Genomic DNA, 19,800 nt, shown 5'->3' with positions numbered 1-19,800 from the left:
GTCTCCTTCATGGACCCAGTAATCTGGAACAGGTGGGGCTGCTGAAAATCACCCCTGCTTTTGCATCCAAACACCTGTCTTCCTTCTGTGACCCCCACCTTGCCCTCATTCATCTGTGGCCTGGGTTCCTTGCTGATCCTGGACCTCTGATGGACACATTGCTAGTAGTTACCACTAGAACATAGAACTTACATTGCAGAAGGAGTCCATTCGGCCCATCAAGTCTGCACCGACCCACTTAAGCCCTCACTTCCACCCCATCTCTGTAACCCAATAACCCCATCTAACCTTTTTGGTCACTAAGGGCAGTTTGTCATGGCCAATCCACCTAACCTGCACGTCTTTGGACTGTGGGAAGAAACCGGAGCACCTGGAGGAAACCCACGCAGACTCCTCACAAACAGCGGGGAATCGAACCTGGGACCCATGCGCTGTGAAACCACAGTGCTATCCACTTGTGCTGCCCATAACTGCTCCCCCAGTATGGAGGGACAGAAAAGAGCTAACATTTCGAGTGCAGGTGACGCTGGGTGATCTAGACTTGAAATGTTATCTCTTTTCTTTCCCTACAGATGCTGCCAGGCCTGTCGAAGTTTTCCAGCATCTTCTTTTTAACCCAGCCCCTTGTTTCCTTCACTATATTTGATATATCTGTGTTTAGTTGCTCATGTGTTTTATCATGCAATATGGGAAAATTTTGGAAGGTGGAGGGCGGCACGGTAGCACGGTGGTTAGCCCTGTTGCTTCACCGCGCCAGGGTCCCAGGTTCGATTCCCGGCTTGGATCACTGGCTGTGCGGAGTCTGCACGTTCCCCCCCGTATATGAGTGGGTTTCCTGCGGGTGCTCCGGTTTCCTTCCACAAGTCCCCAGAGACGTGCTATTAGGTGAATTAGACATTCTGAATTCTCCCTCTGTGTGCCCCAATAGGCCCCGAAATGTGGCGACTTGGGGCTTTTCACAATAACTTCATTACAGTGTTAATGTAATAATAAAGATTATTATTATTATTATTATTATTATTAATAAATAAAAATGCACAGGTTGAAAGATGTGACGTTTAAGTTTGAAAGCCTGAGATATTTTATATCGACAGGTTGCCAGTTAGGATGGTTAAGGCCAAGCTATTGGGCTCATAATAAACTATTAAAAGCTGAAATAAAAGATGGTAGGATTTGTACTCATAAAGGATGAATTTTAATGGGCATGGTACCTTTATACATCCCATTATAAGAAACAACTTTCATTAATCTTGTAATCTCTAGATTGTTTAGATTAATAATTTTTCTCGGCAAATATAATAATTTCTTCTTTTTCTCATCACAAAATAGGCTAACGTGGGACAGGATGAAGATTTTGAAGCTGCTCAAAAGAAAGCAGTTTCTCTGGGAGCTAAAAAGGTAAAGCCATTCTCTGTTGATTTATTTTAATGTATTAATGGGAGTCAGTGTTGCTAGAAAAGCCAATATTTACTTTCCATTCTTAAGTTAGAGGGCACTTAGAGTCAGTCACATTGAAGTGAGCCTGGAACCTCACAAAGCTCTGAACGGATAAGGACGGCAGATTTCCTTCCCTAAGCACGGTGTTTTACAACAATCAAATAGTTTCATGGTCACAGTTGCTGGCACTAGCTTTTTTCAGATTTGTTTAATTAATTAATTGAATTTAAATTTCTCGGCAACCATGATAGGATTTACATTCACATCCCCGAATCATTATTCCAGCCCACAAGATTGCTTCTCTAGTATTATGATATGATAACCATTCTGTAATTCTTAAGTAATTCAATGGATTGAAAGTAAATTAGCAGCAATAAATCGGTAGAATAGGTGGGGTTGTTTCCACAATAAAGAACAGAAGAATTGGGGCAGGGCAAAGTCATTCGACTCCTTGAACCTGCTAAGGATTTAGTATCGCACCCAATCTTCTGCAACAGCCCCTCTTTCCTATCCTATGCCATACTCTTTAATTCCCTACGTGTCCAAAAATCTAATGATCTAATTCTTTAATATACTCATCAAGTTAGCATCCAAAGACCTCTGGGGTAGAGAATTCCAAAGTTTGACAATCCTGAATTGCAAAATGTCTCCTCATTTTAGTCCTAAGTGGTGTGGGCGGGGGCCAGCGAATCACACGCACAGGTTTTGGGGTTGCAAAATATTGGGAAGATTCCGGGCGGAAATGTTCACGGTCATAGCCAGGGTAGTGGAGGAGGAGGTGGACCCGGATCCGCCCTTTGGTGGTGATATTTGGGGTTTTAGAGAAGCTGGAGCTCATGGAGAGGAGGAAGGCCAATATCGTGGCCTTCGCCTCTCTGATTGCACAGCGGCAAATTTTGCTGGAGTGCAGTTGGCATCGCCGCCGGGGATAGCGGCTTGGTTGGGTGACCTGTACGACTTTCTGTGGTCAGAGAAAATAAAGTATGAGTTAAGGGGGTCAGCAGGGGGGGTTTGAGAAAAGGTGGGGGTTGTTTCTGACCATGTTTGATGAGCTGTTTGTCTTGGGGGTGGGGTGAAAAAGTGGAAAAATCTGTACATACTGGATAGTTGATTGTTGGGAAGTATGTTTCCCGGGGTGATTATTTGCTGTAATCTGTTTTGATGCACGTTTGTAATAAAATACATTAAAAAAAACATAGACAGCTGGTGAAGTATATGTTTTTTAGTGCCACAACTGTAGAGAAGATGTGTAGAAAGATCAGTTCAGTCCATAAGATCAGTTCAGTCCATAAGAGAACCATTCAGGAGTCTGGTAACAGCTGGGAAGAAGCTGTTTTTGGATCTATTGGTGCGCGATCTCAAACTTTTGTATCTCCTGCCCGATTAGAAGAGGTTGGAATGAGAATAACCTGGGTGTGAGGGGTCTTTGATTATGCTGCCCACTTTCCCAAGACAGCGGGAGGTGTAGACAGTTAATGGTTATAATCCTCGTTCTAGACTCTCCAGCGAGGGGAAACGCCCTCTCAACATCTACCCCGTGAAGCCCTCTCAGAGTATGATATTTTTCAAAGAGGTCACCTGTCATTATTTAAAAATCAAAGACTATAGTCCCATTCTACTCCGTCTTTTCCCATATGACAACCCCTTACCCCAAGATTAAATCTAGTGAACTTTTGATCCTTTAGGTAAGGGGATCAAAATTATATTTATTGTGTTATAGAATTTACAGTGCAGAAGGAGGCCATTCGGCCCATCGAGTCTGCACCGGCCCTTGGAAAGAACGCCCGACCGAAGCCCACACCTCCACCCTATCCCCTAACCCAGTAACCCCAACTCTTTTGGACACTAAGGGCATGGCCAATCCACCTAACCTGCACATCTTTCGAATGTGGGAAGAAACCGGAGCACCCGGAGGAACCCCACGCAGATACTGGGAGAATGTGCAGACTCCACACCGGCTGTGACCTAAGCCAGTGCTACCGTGCTATCCTTGTTACGTATCTTATGTGGCAATTGATACTTTCCTGGAAGAAGGCCAATGTTTTGGAAACTTGTTTCCACTCTGAGCAGCCAAATTCACAATTGTGATACTCCTCCATGAGATCCAAGAATTGGTAAAGGCAGAAAATCCATTCTAACAAACATAAAAACTCTTCATTGCTGTCAATTCATGGGCCAAACTTTCAATTCTGAGTTGAGAGTACGGCTTCCGGTTCAGTTCCAGACCCTAGTGCTGTCTGGCGTGTTCCAAGGGCCTGACCACTTAATGCATGGAGCTGTTTGACCATCTAATCAGGGACAGTGGGTGAGCTCCCAATACTGAAAGGCCAAAGGGTGGCACTACAATAGTCCGTGATTGGTAGCCTCAGCGGCTGATGTGGGACCTGCAGACCTGAGCATAGGGGAGAGAGAGGGCAAAGGCCAGATAAGTTTATCTTTAATTTGTTAAAATTACTGCTACCATGTCATGATCCTGGAGCGGAAGCTCCTCTAGGCAGGGGATCACTAACAACCACATCTATGGCCCAGAAGCCTTTATGCATCCAGAGGGAGGGATCCCCCCATCATTCATCAGCCCAAAGTGGGCCACTCTCATTGTCAACTGGAAATTCCTGTCAATGCAGAAACTGAGCCTTACTACTTGGCAACAGCAAATTGTTCAGGGAAAGGGATTGGTTGGAATTTCTTATTAATGTTCAACTTGAGGACCATTAGCAGAAATAATGGAGCAGGTTGTCTCCCTGCCACCCACCCCTATTACACTTTTTAAAGAACCTTCGTAACTAAAAATGTGTGCTTTGGTTGCAGGTTTTTATTGAAGATTTGCGAAAGGAATTTGTGGAAGAGTTCATCTGGCCATGGGTGCAGTCAAATGCTATTTATGAGGACAGATACTTCCTTGGCACGTCACTGGCTAGGCCCTGTATTGCTAGAGGCCAGGTTAAGATTGCAAAACAGGAAAAAGCTCAGTTTGTGTCCCATGGAGCCACAGGGAAGGTGAGTTGATGGCAACTTGCTTTAAAAGGTGTTTCTCTCTCTCTCTCTCTCTCTCTCTCTCTCTCTCTCTCTCTCTCTCTCTCTCTCTCTTTCTCCCCCCCCCCCCCCACCCCCACAGGAGTAATGCATTCCCTCTTTATTTTAACGTGCGTTAACATCAGATGGCTCAAAATGTTTGTATGTAGTTATTCTGTTTTAACAATTGGCTTTCATAAAAATATTTTAATATCAAAATCCATACATCCTGTGCAATTGGCTGCCCCATTTGGGAACACCTTATCCATAAAATCTACCTCCTCCTGAAAGTTCCTGGGCTGGATTCTCCGCTGTTCGGGATTCTCCATCACGCCGGCAGAGCACCCACACCCGCCAAACTGGTGCGGTGGAACGGAGAATCCTGCCCCCCTATGTCGGTATTCCTGATGTGCTGGCTTCACAAAGATTTTGTGGGAATAAAATTAATCCAATTATTATTATTTTTTAATTCCTTCATGGGAAGTAGGCGTCACAGGCTGAACCAGCATTTATTGCCCATCTCCAATTGCCCTTCAGGGGGCAGATAAGAATCAACCACATTGCTGTGGGTCTGGAGTCACATGTAGGTAAAGATGACAGATTTCCTTTCCTAAAGGATATTAGTGAATCAGATGTTTTTTTTAATGACCATCGGTAATGCTTTCATGGTCATCATTAGACTTTTAATTCCAAATTTTTAGTTAATTCAAATATCACCATCTGCATTGGCGGGATTTGAACCTGGGGCCCCAGAGTATTACTCTGGGTCTCTGGTTTACTCGTCCAGTGACAATACTGCTAAACCATAGCCTCCCCAATTAGCCATACTCAGAAGCAATTTCCAATTGGCGCTCCAGTGCTTGCAGTAAGGGGGTGATAATGCATGCATCCATGTTTCTTGGAGACAAAACAGTTCTATTCTTATTGAGTAAACAGGCTTCCTCCTGACTGACTTGTGATCAAACAATGCACATTTTCCAATAGCTTGTCCCACTCAAACCTTGGAATTGTCCGGAGGTATCCCAGTCCCACTGAGACAACCATACCTCCAACAATGTGTCAGTCCCTTTGAAAACGTGTGCATTATTTTCCATCGAGAAACAAAGAAAATAGAAGAGGGATGAAAAAATGTCCCATCTCTTGTCTAAAATAATGGATTCATGGCAGCCCTTTTTTTTTTTTTTTTTTAAAAGGGCAGGATTCTCCCTTCTGGGGACTAAGTCCCTACGCCCGTCAGTAAACAGGTGAGAATCACTCCAGACTTTTTCCTCGACGGTCTGGGTGATTCTCCGTTTTCATGGGGGCTAGCAGAGCCCCGGCATGCGTCCCGCAGCTCCGGCTGCCGGCGGGGCCCTGCAGCTACTCCTGCACGGCCGTGCATGCGCACGGCGGCCGGCCGCGGCTCCGTGCAGGCGCCCGCGCAACATACCAGAGCTCTACAGGGGCTGGCGCGGAAAAACATTGGTCGCTCCCAATTACGGGCCTGACCACTGTGGAGCCCCCCCCCCCGGATGGCACCTGCAGCCAGAACGCCGAGGTCCCGCCGGGTGGGACCACATGTGAACGATGCTGGCGGAACTCGGTGGGCACTTGGCCCGTCGAGCGCGGAGAATCGCCGCGGGGACCTCTTTCAACGGCTATGCGCGCGTGCGCCTGACAGGTCTGCGGGAGAATCGCGGGCGCAATTCCGGCGCGGAGGGTCAGAGAATCCCTCCCAAATTCCCAGCCTTATTTTGCTCTCTCTCAAGCGCAATGAATAGCGGGAGAGGCCAAAAATGGCAGGCGCCAAACAGTTTGCGATGCAACCAGCTTGCTCCCATAGGCGAAATCGTGATCTTGCCTTAAGCAAGGCAAGAAACCATTATCACCACTGAAGCCCCAATTCCATAGCATTAACGAGAATGACCCCATATCCAATGGCCTCCCGTCATTCAGCAGCCTCTCCAGCAAGTGTTCACGCTGGCACCGATTAGTGCTCCTTTTGAAAAACGTGAACCTGGCGGAAGGACTTTAGTGGGGAGTCGAGGAGGTAAGTAGCCACCTTTGCACACTGGCAAAGAGAGCAGGAGCGCTGGGTTTGCCACCCCAGTGCTCAGGTGGGGGACACTCGGCTGGCTGTGGGGAACCCTCCGCAGGGTTGGGCCCCCATGGGGGGGTGGGTGGGGGGAGACGCTGGGGAAGGGGGCAACCGCTCGCAGCACCACCATGTCAACACCGGATCGAGTTTATCCATTCCTGGGGCAAAACCTGCCCCTTCCCGTCTCCCCCATCGACCACCCATAACCCCCATTGACTCCTGAGGCCTCTGGCTGCACTGATGAAGGCTGTTGCTGATAGGGAATTGACGGGCATCCTCTGGGCCAGAGGACCGGGGTCCAGAGGGCCCCAGCTCATTTGTTGGTGACATATGCGCAGCCTTGCCGCCCTGTCCCGTGTGCTAGCTACGAGACGTGGCCTCATCAGAGAGGTGGAACTCTGGGGAGCTGGAGCTCACCATCGCCACTCCATGGGACGGGTCCGGCCTGGCAGTCAGCGCCCCCTCCTCCCAGTTGGTGCCCATAGGTCCACCTTGGGATGGAGGGGCAGCTGGTTCGAGCACCGGCTGCTCCTGCATTATGTGGCCCTGCCAACCCTGGAAGATGTTCAATGTCTGTACCATGATATCGAAGCCCTCAGCGATGCTCCTCAGTGACTGGGACATGCTCTGCAGTGCCTCAGCCATGCCCACCTGTGACTGGACCAAGTTCCGTAGTGCTTGACCATGCCCATCTGAGAGCAGGACATGTCCCGCAGAACCTCATCAAGATCAGCCTGGTACTGGATGATATCCCCCAGTGAGGTGGTCATTGTGCCGAGACCCTCAGCCGTGGCCGTCACTGACTCTCATGGTGCCAATTTTGTGCATCAGGCTTTCCTCTGTGGGAGGCATCCTAGCAGTGTTGGCCTCAGTGCCTCTCATTGCCGGCGCCAACTCCTGCGCCTGTAGCCTCTGAAACTTCTCCAAGCAGCTGTGGATCTGCTGGACGATGCTGACATCTCCCTCTGAATGTCCCAGCCACTCCCGTCCATCAGCTCTGGATAACCCACTTCCAGAGGCTCAGCATCAGGCTGGGACCCAGCTGGGCCCTGGGACTGCTGACTTTCCTGGGGGTTCCTGCCTCCTCCAGATGTGCATCATCAGAGGTGTGGTGCTAACCAGATTGTACCCCAGGATGTTGTCCAGGTCTTGCTGCATTTGGACATGGACTCCTTCATTTTCTGAGGAGTCGTGAATGGTGCTGAACATTTGTGCAGTCATCCGTAATCATCCCCACTTCTGATCTGATGTTGGAAAGGAGGTAATTGAAGCAGCTGGAGATGGTTGGGCGTAGGATACTACCCTGAAAACTCCTACAGTGATGTCCTAGAGTTGAAGTGATTGACCTTCAACCCCACAACCATCTTCTTTATGCCAGGTATGACTCCAACCAGCGGAGAGATTCCTATTTACTCCAGTTTAGCTAGGGTTCTTTGATACCATACTTGGTCAAATGCTGCCTTGATATCAAGGACAGTCACTCTCACCTCACATAGAACATAGAACAGTACAGCACAGAACAGGCCCTTCGGCCCTCGATGTTGTGCCGAGCAATGATCACCCTACTCAAACCCACGTATCCACCCTATACCCGTAACCCAACAACCCCCCCTTAACCTTACTTTTTAGGACACTACGGGCAATTTAGCATGGCCAATCCACCTAACCCGCACATCTTTGGACTGTGGGAGGAAACCGGAGCACCCGGAGGAAACCCACGCAAACACTGGGAGGACGTGCAGACTCCGCACAGATAGTGACCCAAGCCGGAATCGAACCTGGGACCCTGGAGCTGTGAAGCATTTATGCTAACCACCATGCTACTGTGCTGCCCTGACATCTGGCATTCCGTTCTTTTGTCCATGTTTGAACCAAGACTGTCATGAATCAGGAGCTGAGTGACCCTGGCGCATCCCAAACTGAGCGTCCATGAGCAGTATTGCTGAGTAAGTGCCGCTTGATAGCACTGCTGATGACTCCTTCCGTCACTTTGCTGATGATGGAGAGTAGATTGGACGATGATTGGCTGGGTTGGATTTGTCCTGTTTCTTGTGTACACTGTAAGATGATATCCGGGACTGAGATGATTGACCTCCCAACTCCCATAACCATCTTCCTTCGTGCCAGATATAACTCCAACCAGCAGACAACTTTCCCCCGACTTATTAACTCCAGTTTTACCAGGGCTCCTTAATTCCACGCTTGGTCAAACGTTGCTTTGATGTCAAGGGCAGTCAGTTTCACATCACCGCTTGAATTAGTCTCATTTTTCCGTTTGGACCAAGGCTGTAATGAGTTTGGGAGCTGAGTGGCCTTGGTGGAACCCAAAGTGAGCAGATTATGGCTGAGTAAGAGCCATTTGATATCACTGTCGTCAACCCTTTTTGTTACTGTGATGATGATCATGGATAGACTGATGGGGTGGTATTTGGCCGGGTTAGGTTTTTCCTGCCTTTTGTGTTCAGGACACACCAGGGCAATTTGCTAAACTGCTGGTGGATGTCTGGCAGATGTTCCCATTTTAAAACACATTCAACTTGCATTTCAGCTAAGAATACTCAGCGCAGCTTTACCACTGAGTTGGTATAAGTACAGTGGCTTGGCGCTGGGCGGAGAATGGTGGTCTTAGACCCGCGGCAGCGGAATGCGAATCTCCGTGACCGGAGAATCGGCGCCAGCTGCGCATGCGCGGTTGATGCGGCGCTGGTCGAGGACCGTTGAAGGAGGCTCCCACGGCGATTTTCCGCGATCGACTGGACGAGTTCCGCCGGCGTGATTCTTGTATGGTTCCAGCCGGCGGGAACTCGGACTCGCAGCCGCACTGGCAGTCTTGGTGTGGTGGCAGGGGGATCAAATTCCTATCTCCTTCTGCGCTGGCCCGCTGTGTGGCTCCGCCATGTTGCGCTGGGGACCTGTGCGAAAACGGCCGCCGCGCGCATGCGCGGACCCACAGCGAGCAGCGTAGGGCCGTGTACAGCAGCTGGAGCAGCGCGGAGCACACCAGCGCCGTGCTGGCCCCCTGTGGGCAACAGAATCGCTAGGCCAAGAGGCCCGTTGACGCCGGCGTGAAACACTCCGGTGTTTACGCCGGTGGCAACACTTAGCCGCGTTTTCAGAGAATCCCGGCCAGTGTCTTTTTGAGGAGAATGTTTTTCTGTCTCTCCACTTGGTGGCGTTGTATGTCCAGTGTATTCTGGAATGCGCGGCTAAGTGAGCAGCAGCTTTTTTTATCACATCCCTCAGGACATCAGAACATTTTCTGCAGCCAGTGGATTATTTTTCAGGTAAAGTCACTGCTACGATTTTAATCCTACCCATAAAGCATAAATCTTGGTTGAAGTTAAAATGCACTGGGTGACTTTGCCCACGATTTTCCTCCAGTTTTGCACCCATCCTGATTTTAGCCTCTTTTGGGGAACCAACGAAAGAACCTGCCTGAAGTTGGTGGGACAATTCTTTTAAGTATGTATGTTTTGGTTCATTAATAACATTGGGCCCCTGACCGATATTTTAGCTCGGGCCTGAGTCAAAGAAATTAAGCTGTTTTACCGCCAGACGAAGACAATGAGAAGCAGACTAAATTCTGTTTGATGTGTGTTCTTCCGGGCCCCACAAATAAAGTGCAGATCTCTGCTGCCCAGACTCCCTGTGACCGAACATTCTTGACATTGTGCCTTTCTTTGGTGCCAACTGGCACCCAAATTTCCACTTCGATCCCATGGCCAACTGGTGCATTCTGCTCATTTCAGAGTGGCAGTTAACCCACAGCAGGCAGATGAGCTCACCAATTAAAATGCACTAGTTCTTTGACATAACAGGTGAGTTACTCACTGGTTCCCACCCCAAGTTATTAATTCAGACCCCTCACAGGGCTGCACGCGGCGCAGTGGTTAGCACTGGGACTATGGCGCTGAGGACCCAGTTCGAATCCCAGCCCTGGGTCACTGTCCGTGTGGAGTTTCCACATTCTCCCCGTGTCTGCGTGGGTTTCACCCCCACAACCCAAAGATGTGCAGGTAGGTGGATTGGCCACGCTAAATTGTCCCTTAATTGGAAAAAAATAATTGGGTACTCTAATTTTATTTATTTTTTAAATTCCCACCCCTCACAAACCACACACTCATAACACCTCTGGTTAAAACAAAACCACGGTAATATAGACTAACACAGCAGCCAAATTGTATGTTGCAGTATTGCATGAATGATAAATGATCTGAATTTGGTTGTGTTAGTAGAGGAAAGTGGGTCTTTTCCTCTTCCATCCTCTTGGCCTGTCCCATCACTTGCTCTCTACTAGACTCCTCCCCTGTATCAAATTGGGATCAAGAACCCAAGAGATTGAGGGGTTAAAGCTCGTGAGTTGCCACTATGATGCTATACTTGCATTTTCTGACATAATTTTGCTTGTATAGGTATTTTGCATCTTCGGGTATTCAGTATAGATTGGCACTATAGACTGATGCTTCTAAATTGAGCGAGGGGTGGCACAATAGCACAGTGGTTATCACTGCAGCCTCACAGTGCCCGGGTTCAATTCTGGCCTTGGGTGACTGGTATGGAGCTTTCATGTTCTCCACGTGGATGCTCCGGTTTCCTCTCACAGTCCAAAGATTTGGTGGTTAGATGGATTGGCCATGATCAATTGTCCCTTAGTGTACAAAGGATAGGTGGGGTTACAGGGGTAGGATGGGGGAGTGGGCCTAGGTGAACTGCTCTTTTGGATGGTCGGTGCAGACTCGATGTGACGAATGGCCTCCTTTTGCACTGTATAGTGATTCTATGATTCTAAGACATGCCAGTTCACAAAACATATGTCACTCGCAGCAACATGAAGGTAAAGTTGCTGGTCTTTCAGTGAGTCCCAGTGAATGCTGGCTGTGTGAGATCTGTCGAGAGCTGGCACCACTAATATCAGTCTAAGCATTAATAGAAAGAGATTTAAACAGAATCACCACTCCCTATTTTAAACCATTCAAATAAATCAGCACAAGCAGAGGAATATTAAAGTTAGAAGATTTAAAATTAATTAATGTGCTAACATCTCATCAGAATTGCTTTAATTGGCCAGCACTGTGGTGTAGTAGCTAGCACTACTGCCTCACGGCGCCAAGGTCCCGGGTTTGATCCTGGTCCTGGGCACTGTCCGTGTAGAGCTTGCACATTCTCCCCGTGTCTGTGTGGGTTTCGCCCCCACAACCCAAAGATGTCCAGGGTAGGTGGATTGGCCACGCTAAATTGCCTCTTGGAAAAGAATGAATTGTGTACTGCTATAATTAAGTTTAAGGCTAAATACTGCCATTAATGCACAGTTTTGGATATTCCTTTTCTGTGTTGTTCAGCAATTGTATCTAATCAAGGAATATAAAAACCCACTCTTCTGATTTGTTTATTTAATACTTGTACCTTGCATGCAGTGGAGAGGTAGACTTTTCTCCCTATACTCTGGTGAGATCTAACTGTGCTATATGTTTTCTTGCCAAAAAAAAATTACACAATAAAATATACCCACACGTATATTCCCAATATGTCATTTTAGCAGGATTTTCTTTCCTATAGTGAGTAATTGCATTAAATGTATTTGATGCAAACCTTCAATACTAGCAGGTATGTCTGCCCTCTCTAAAGCATTTTCTAGTAATGAGATTGGAGTAGGCTGTCCTGAGGCTGCTCTGAATGGTTTTGATGTAAGGAGTTTCTCCATCTGTAGTGTTGATGCATTGTGGGGAGCAGATGGGCCTGTTTTGGACTTGCAGGGGAAAAAAAACAAATTGCCTCTGTAAGCTGCTGTTGTGATTCTACTCAAAGCATATACAATGCTGAACAAGTTGGCTACAGATTAAAAACAAGAAAGTACAATGAAACAAGTCTGATGGTGCCAATATTATTAACCATTCAGCATTAATGAATATGTTACAAATAAACTATTGAGCAGATGATGCCACCTAATTATCATGTGCTGTGCAGCAGGTGAGGCCAGAGTTTGCTTTGCTTATTTCTTCCATCTGCTAAATACCTAGGCCCTGAAATTACACTGTTGGACACTTTTGCATGGATTTTGGTGCATTGATCTGAAAGTTCCTCTCCCACTAAACCTGTGGAGTACTTAATTGTTTAAAGTAAGTAGGTGACCACCTCTGTTAAAGTAATGGAGTGAACAATTTCAATTTCTAAGCATTTTGCACGCAAGTGTTCCACAGTATAATTTAAGGTGATTAAATGTATTTCTGGAGGTTTCATCACGTGACTTGCCGCCAAATTCCAGCCATTTGTTTACCAACACACCCATCCTTCTGATGCATTTCCTTCCCCCGCCACTGGAAAACAAAAAGACTCATTAGCCAATGATGAAGCTTGACTGTCAGCCATGCAGCCCTTTTTCTCCCATTTTCATATCTGGTACAGAGAAATGTTCAAAGAAAACAACAACAAAAACAATCTTTTTTTAATGTCCCAATGATTTTTCAGGGTTGCACACAGCAGCAGTATTCTGGAGATTGATCTTCAATTCCTAAAGACTCCAGGCCAAACCTGAAGTGTTGGCAACCCTGGTGTAAATTCAGGCCCTAAACACATGCACAATTGTGTGTATGTCTCTTTGACAATGGCCTGATCGAAGTTGGTTTAATGGTCTCATCCAGAAGCTGGATGCTTTCATTCTCCCTCATTATTAATGGAAAAGAGCGATAGGTATAGGGCGGGATTTTCTGACTCTTCTCGTCGGTTCCGTGGGCTAGACGGGCTATCCAAACAAAATACATAAACTTCATGGTGGCCAGTGGCAAGTCTCCGCTGTGGGAGAACCCACCCGGGTTATAGGGCTGTGGAGGGTCTGGAAAATTCCAGCCGTAGAAAAGCGAATTAGCTCTAAGTTACTCGCCAGAGTTCATAGTTGCACTGGCCAAGGATTGAGAGATCACCTGCTTCTTGCAATGCTGCATCTTCAGTAATGTTTGTTTTAAAATTATGATAACCCTTGCATAAAGCTATTTCTGTACTCTTTGAATTTTGGATACTCTGACAGGCAGTATTTATTATTTCCCCCACATTACGCTATGGCCATTAAAACCCCACCATAAGGCTAACCAGGTATTTGTGAATTAACAGCACTTTTGTGATAGTCCAGTAGCTACCATGTTTTTTCCCCCCTCATGACAGCCCATGATTTACCATTTGTCAGTGAACTGAGAACCTCTGCTAGTGATAGTTACCATGGGAACCAGAAAAAGGGGAGTTGAGTGGCTCTTAAGTCTCTTTGATCAGATAAGCTTGAACTAGATAGAAGGAGAAAGGAGGAACTGCAGAGGGGGTTCACGACTGGTGAATGGATAATTGGAGAGGGATAATGCAAGAATAATAAGGTGAGAGAACAACACTGAAAACTCTTGGATAGGTACTCTCAACCTTGTAAACTAACATTCCTTGAATGTTTTAAAGTTGGAACAGGAGGAGACAGGGATATTTTAGGAGGCAATTGGTTGTAGAAACAAGAAGTCTTCGGCATCTGTACCATTCAGGCTGATTCACGGTCAGTTTAAGCAAAAGGAATTGAAGCATGGTCGTGCTCGTATTGTGGAAACTAAAAGCTTGAGCTTTAGGGGTAACATATTGGCATGGATACAAGATTGCCTGGCTAACAGGAGGCGGAGAGTAGGCACAAAAGCATGTTTCTATAAATGACATGGATGAAGGGATGGATATGATAGTTGCCACATTTGTTGATGACACAATGAAAGGTAGGAAAGTAAGTTGTAAAGAGAACATAAGGAGGCTACAAAAAGAAATGGATAGATTAAGTAAGTGGGCAAAGATCTAGCAAATGGAGAATAATGTGGGAAAATGTGAAATTGTCCACTTTGGTAGAAAGAAAAAAAAGAAGCACATTATCTAAATAGTGAGATATTGCAGAGCTCTGAGGTGCAGAGGGATCTGGGTGTCTTAGTGCATGAATTTCAAAAGACTGTTATCCAGGTACAGTAAGTAGTTGGGAAAGATAATGGACAGTTATAATTTATGGTGAGGGCAATCGAATACAAACGTAGAGAGGGTACGCTTCAGTTGTACAGGGCACCAGTGAGCCAACATCTCAAGTATTGTGTACATTATTGGTCACCTTATTTAAGGGAGAATGTATATGTTGGAAGAAGTTCAGAGAAGATTTACCAGCCTGATACCTGGAATGCACAGGTTCTCTTATGAGAATGAATTGGACAGGCTAGGCTTATATCTGTTGGAGTTTAGTAGAGGAAGAGTCGACTTGATTTAAACATATAGGGCGATATTCTCCACTCCCGGGACTAAGTGCCCGCACCATCGTGAACGACGTCGTGTTTCACGACAGCGTGAACAGGTGGGCCCCGATCGCGGGCCAGACCCCATTGCGTGTGGGGGTCGGGGTGGTGTGGCGCGATTCATGTGGCGCCCCGGCGATTTTCCCACCCGGCGTGGGGGGGGGGAGGAGAGGGGGGGGGAGAGGAGAGGGTTGGGGGGGGGGGGGGGGGAGAGAGAGAATACAGCCCATAAGATCCTGAGGGGTCTTGACCGGGTGAATGTGGAGAGAATGTTTCCTCTTGTGAGAGAATCTAGAACCAGGGGTCACTGTTCAGAAATAAGGGGCTGCCTAGGTAAAACGGAAATTAGGCATTTTTTTTCTGTTAGAGCATCATGAGTCTTTGGAACTCTCTTCCTGAAAAGGTGGTGGAAGCCGAGCCTTTGAATATTTTTAATCAAGGAGATGGTAGGCGATAGGTTATCAGGGGTAGATGGGATGCAGATTTGAGGCTACTGTCAGATAGCACAAGCATATTAAATGGCAGATGAATCTTGAGCGGTCGAATGGCCTACACCTCCTTAACCATATGATATTGTAAAGCTGGTTCTGGTAGCAAGCTGAGTAATTATGCACTAGCTATACTCCAGGCTGCATCCTCAGAATTGGGCAAATACATTTGGAAACTGCACTAGAGAGACGATAACAATGGAAGACTCTTGATAGTTTTGCTGGGGGATAAGAGAATCAAAGATAGAGGTGAGGGAGAGTGAATCAAATGGCAGCTGAAGAAGTATTATGATGAGTTGGGGCTAAAAGGAAGAAATTTTGGAATTTAAAAATGTGATTAGAAATAAACTGGGGTGTTTTTTTTTCTATGGTGGTTGGTCAATGTATTGAGATTTTAGGAGAGCCGGGTGAGAAGTGGATATGGTTCTTGGATTAAGCGAGAGGATGCAGATGGGTCATGTGGGATAGGTTGGTTGTGGATCTGGATGGGTGAGTTAATTTTGGAGAGTGAGATGGAGAATGCAGGAGGGTAGTGAATCCGGAGGGTGGAGACAACTATAGTCAAAATGAATTTTGAAATCACTGAGGATGAGGAGTCATTTGGTATATGGGTTGAGGTACATTGTGAGAAAAAATTGGCATGTTACTGGTGGGGATGGGGGACATTAAGTGACAAGGATTTTAAATGAAAGATATAATAATAATCTTTATTGACACAAGTAAGCTTACATTAACAATGCAATGAAGTTACTGAGAAAAGCCACTAGTCACCACACTCCGGCGTCTGTTCAAGAACACAGAGGGAGAATCAAAATCTCTAATTCACCTAACAACACGTCTTTCGGAACTTGTGGGAGGAAACCCATGCAGACCACGGGGAGAACGTGCAGACTCTGCACAGACAGTGACCCAAACCGGGAATCGAACCTGGGACCCTTGCGCTGTGAAGCAGCAGTGCTAACCACTGTGCTACCGTGCTGAATGGATAAAGATGGAGCTGGGTACTAGGGTTGCTAGGACGGCCAAGGTGACATGCAGATTTGTACACTACCACCTGTACAGCAATTTGATGATAAATATGGTGAAAAATATAGAAAAATAAATAAAGGAAGTTGTCACCTGTGAGTCATTGTTTTGGTCCATGCAAGGCACCTGTAGAAGGTCATTGACACTGAGGTCATGGCTGAAAAAGGCCTTGTTTCTGTATGAGTGAACATTGTGAAAGGAAATGAGGACCATGATTGCAAGTTCATGGGCTGGATTCTCCCAAAATGGGGCTATGTCCCCATGCCGGTGTAAAAATGCAGGAGTTTCACTCCCCAGTTTGCTGCAAAAAGGAAACGGCGATTCACTTACCTCTTGGGGGCTAGCAGGGAGTCTGGGAGCTTCATGCAGCTTTGGCTGCAGATACGAGCCCCCGCACTTCCGGTTCCGTGTCTGTGCATGTGCACGCTGTCAGCCTCCAGTGGCTGCGCCAAGCGCCATGGCGGATTTGCACCGCGGACCAACATACACAATGTAAGGCCCCCACCCCCCCCCTCGATCGGCTGCACGCCTCTGCATCGGACCGGCCGCTCCTAAGGCCCCCCCCCAACCGCCGGCACCACCACCGCGGACTGAGACTGCAGCTGCCGCACGAGATTCCCGACCAGCCATACCACATTAGCTCCATGTCGTCGGGAACTTCGGTCGGTCGGGATCGGAGTATCGCTGGGGGAACTTCACAGCCGCGCGCCGTAATTCGCTGAGGAGCGATTCTCTGGGGGCCGGAGAATCGACGGAGTGGTGTGGGACCCGATTCGGTCGGGAACTTCGATTCTTGTCCCCTGCGCCAAATGCAATTTTGGCGCAGAAGTGCAGAGAGTCCAACCCTAGAGCTCTATGCTTTGAAACTGCCACTTTTTGAAGAGTCAGGTCTTCCTAGAAAGCCCACGACACTTGAAAAGGCTTGAAATCCCATGAAATTCTTTGAAATGCTGAGAATTCATTCAATTTTCCTTCATGTTTCAATGCGTCTGAAGTACCCTCCATTGATGCAAGATTTATAAACATTCCTGTTATAGTTGACAGCTGCTGACCACTTCAAAGCAACAAAGTGATTTCACTTCTTCTTTCTGAAGAACAGCTCTGGAGGCTACCCCTTCACTTTCTATGAAGCACTGGAGAATAAAGAGAATAACTCATTAAAAAATTGTGGTTAGGGGCACAGCTACTATCCTGACTTAATGGATCCCAGCAGGGCTATAGAAATAAACAATCTGATTCTACCTATTAAAGGTTCAGCCAGCTGTCAATCACGTTGCTATTAGCAGACAACTGAGTGTGAAATTCATCGTAAACAATTCAATTGAAAGCATTCAGCCTCCTTGGCATACACACTGACTTCAGTACTTTGAAAAACATTGAAATTGATTGTATGCAAATAACTTCAAAGGTTCCCACCACTTTAAAGGGATTGCTTTTACCTTCATCCCACAGACCTTTAAACTTGGCATATGAACAGACTTTTCAAAGGGTTTAAGAGTACAGATAGGATCACTTTCACTTTATTCCGATAACATTTTGGGTATGATTCATTGTGTCTGGTGCGGATCCGGGTACAACAAATGAATCTCACGCGAGCCCCAAATCGGGCTCCGTGCTATGTACAAAACCTCGCGTGAGTCACCCGCTGGCTAAGATCCAGATCTGAATATTTCAATATCCGGACACTGGATTTGCCAGTTGTAACGGTCCCTGGTCAACGCTGCTGCTGCCTTCTTCAGCAACTGCCTGCCTTGGCTGCAACCAGCACCACAAGAGCAGCCTCTGAGGGATTGACAGCACCAGCCATACTCAGGGCCCATTGCCTTCACCTATTTCTTGACACCACATGTAGTGGATTGAATCATGTCGAGTTTGCAGGTTATAAGGAGCTGCTTGGAAGTGCAAATCGTAGGCTGATTACTGGGTGTGCAGCATCCAATATATTTAACTGTATTCATTTGCTTTGCAGGGAAATGATCAGATTCGGTTTGAGTTGACTTGCTACGCACTATATCCTGAAGTCAAGGTAAGATCTTTGTGTCATATTCTCCATGTATTATGTGTCAAACATGTAGTTGTGCCTTAATTTATTTTTCCTTGGATAACTTTGAATTACAAATACCAATAGAATTTTAAAAAAAAAGATTGCTAATGCTTAGTAAACAAATCTGAATTTGAAAGTTGATTGGGAACCCTTCATTAGATTTGGCAGCTGAAATGTTAACATTGCTGTCAAATGTAAAATGCTGACTGCCTTGCTGTGAATTTGTAGCATTTTTTGTTTGCTTCAAATTTCTAGGCTTTTATTTATTCCTGTTAGTGGGCCAACATTTATATTTATTGAGGTTTTATTGATCCTGCTTTAAGCCAAATTCTGTGAGGACAGCATCTGTGAGTTGGCTTCTGCCTTTTAAAAATGTCATTTCTGTAGACTGGAGGTAGGTAACTGAGAATGTGGCTCTCCTGTTAGAAAGTGAAGAGCAAGCCCTTACTTGTTTCTCTTTTGTCTGGTGAGAGGCTGAGAATGTTTTGGTTAGACCTACCTAAGAAAGTTTAAGACAATACAGCCTGGCACAAAAACGGTTTGAGAACTATTGGCATGGTAGATTCTTGTAGTTCATATTGAAACAGCTTGCGGTGAGCTCTGCTTGCAGCCTGAGTAATCCTCCTTTTGTTTCATCAGATTTAGTTTAAAAAAGGAAGGATAATCCCACTTTGAACCACAAAACTAATGTGAAGTTTATTTACCAGTGGCCCCAGTCCATAACCATGTAAATGAACAGACAAGAGGGAAAACCATTTTGTCATATTGTTGACCTGATTCTTTCTCTTTTCATTAGATGTTATTTCTAAATTCAAATGATAAAAGAGATAGAAGCCTGCTGTGTTTCTTCCTATTGAAAAACCAAGGTGACAAGCTAAAGCCAAAAGTATAGGATACCATCAAGGTTGAAAAGTAGTATATCAGGTAGCAGTAACTTGATGCAGAGTTTTAAAAGCCTGAAGTAAAGAGAAAAGAGAAGTTGAGGAAAACATTACTGTTTAATTAAAACAGACTTTTACATAATGCGTTATGTATTTTATAGAATTTACAATGCAGAAAGAGGCCATTCGGCTGATCGAGTCCGCACCGGCTCCCTGAAAGAGCACCCTACCCAAGTCCACACCTCCACCCTATCCCCATAACCCAGTAACCCCGCCCAACACCAAGGGCAATTTTGGACACTAAGGGCAATTTATCATGGCCAATCCACCTAACCTGCACATCTTTGGACTGTGGGAGGAAACCGGAGCACCCGGAGGAAACCCACGCACACACTGGGAGAACGTGCAGACTCCGCACAGACAGCGACCCAAGCTGGGAATCGAACTTGCGACCCTGGAACTGTGAAGCAATTGTGCTAACCACTATGCTACAGTGCTGCCCAAATAATTAGTTCATTTAAGTATGAAATAGCCTCCTTTACTTTTT

At 46.4% G+C, this 19,800-nt stretch overlaps 1 protein-coding gene across 2 annotated transcripts in view; it reads left to right on the top strand.

Moving 5' to 3' along the window:
* ass1 (argininosuccinate synthase 1) overlaps positions 1 to 19,800 on the top strand; it is a 168,702-nt gene that overhangs the window by 41,126 nt on the left and 107,776 nt on the right. For both annotated transcript variants that reach the window (XM_038782508.1, XM_038782509.1), the window contains exons 3-5: positions 1,330 to 1,398; positions 4,246 to 4,434; positions 18,298 to 18,354. In XM_038782508.1, the coding sequence (XP_038638436.1) occupies positions 1,330 to 1,398; positions 4,246 to 4,434; positions 18,298 to 18,354 (315 nt within the window). The remainder of the gene's footprint in view (positions 1 to 1,329; positions 1,399 to 4,245; positions 4,435 to 18,297; positions 18,355 to 19,800) is intronic.

Source organism: Scyliorhinus canicula, chromosome 21, assembly GCF_902713615.1.
Source record: "Scyliorhinus canicula chromosome 21, sScyCan1.1, whole genome shotgun sequence".
Taxonomy (NCBI): Eukaryota; Metazoa; Chordata; class Chondrichthyes; order Carcharhiniformes; family Scyliorhinidae; genus Scyliorhinus; species Scyliorhinus canicula.
The sequence above is the reverse complement of the archived record's forward strand: the minus strand, read 5'-3'. Positions and strand labels throughout refer to the sequence as shown.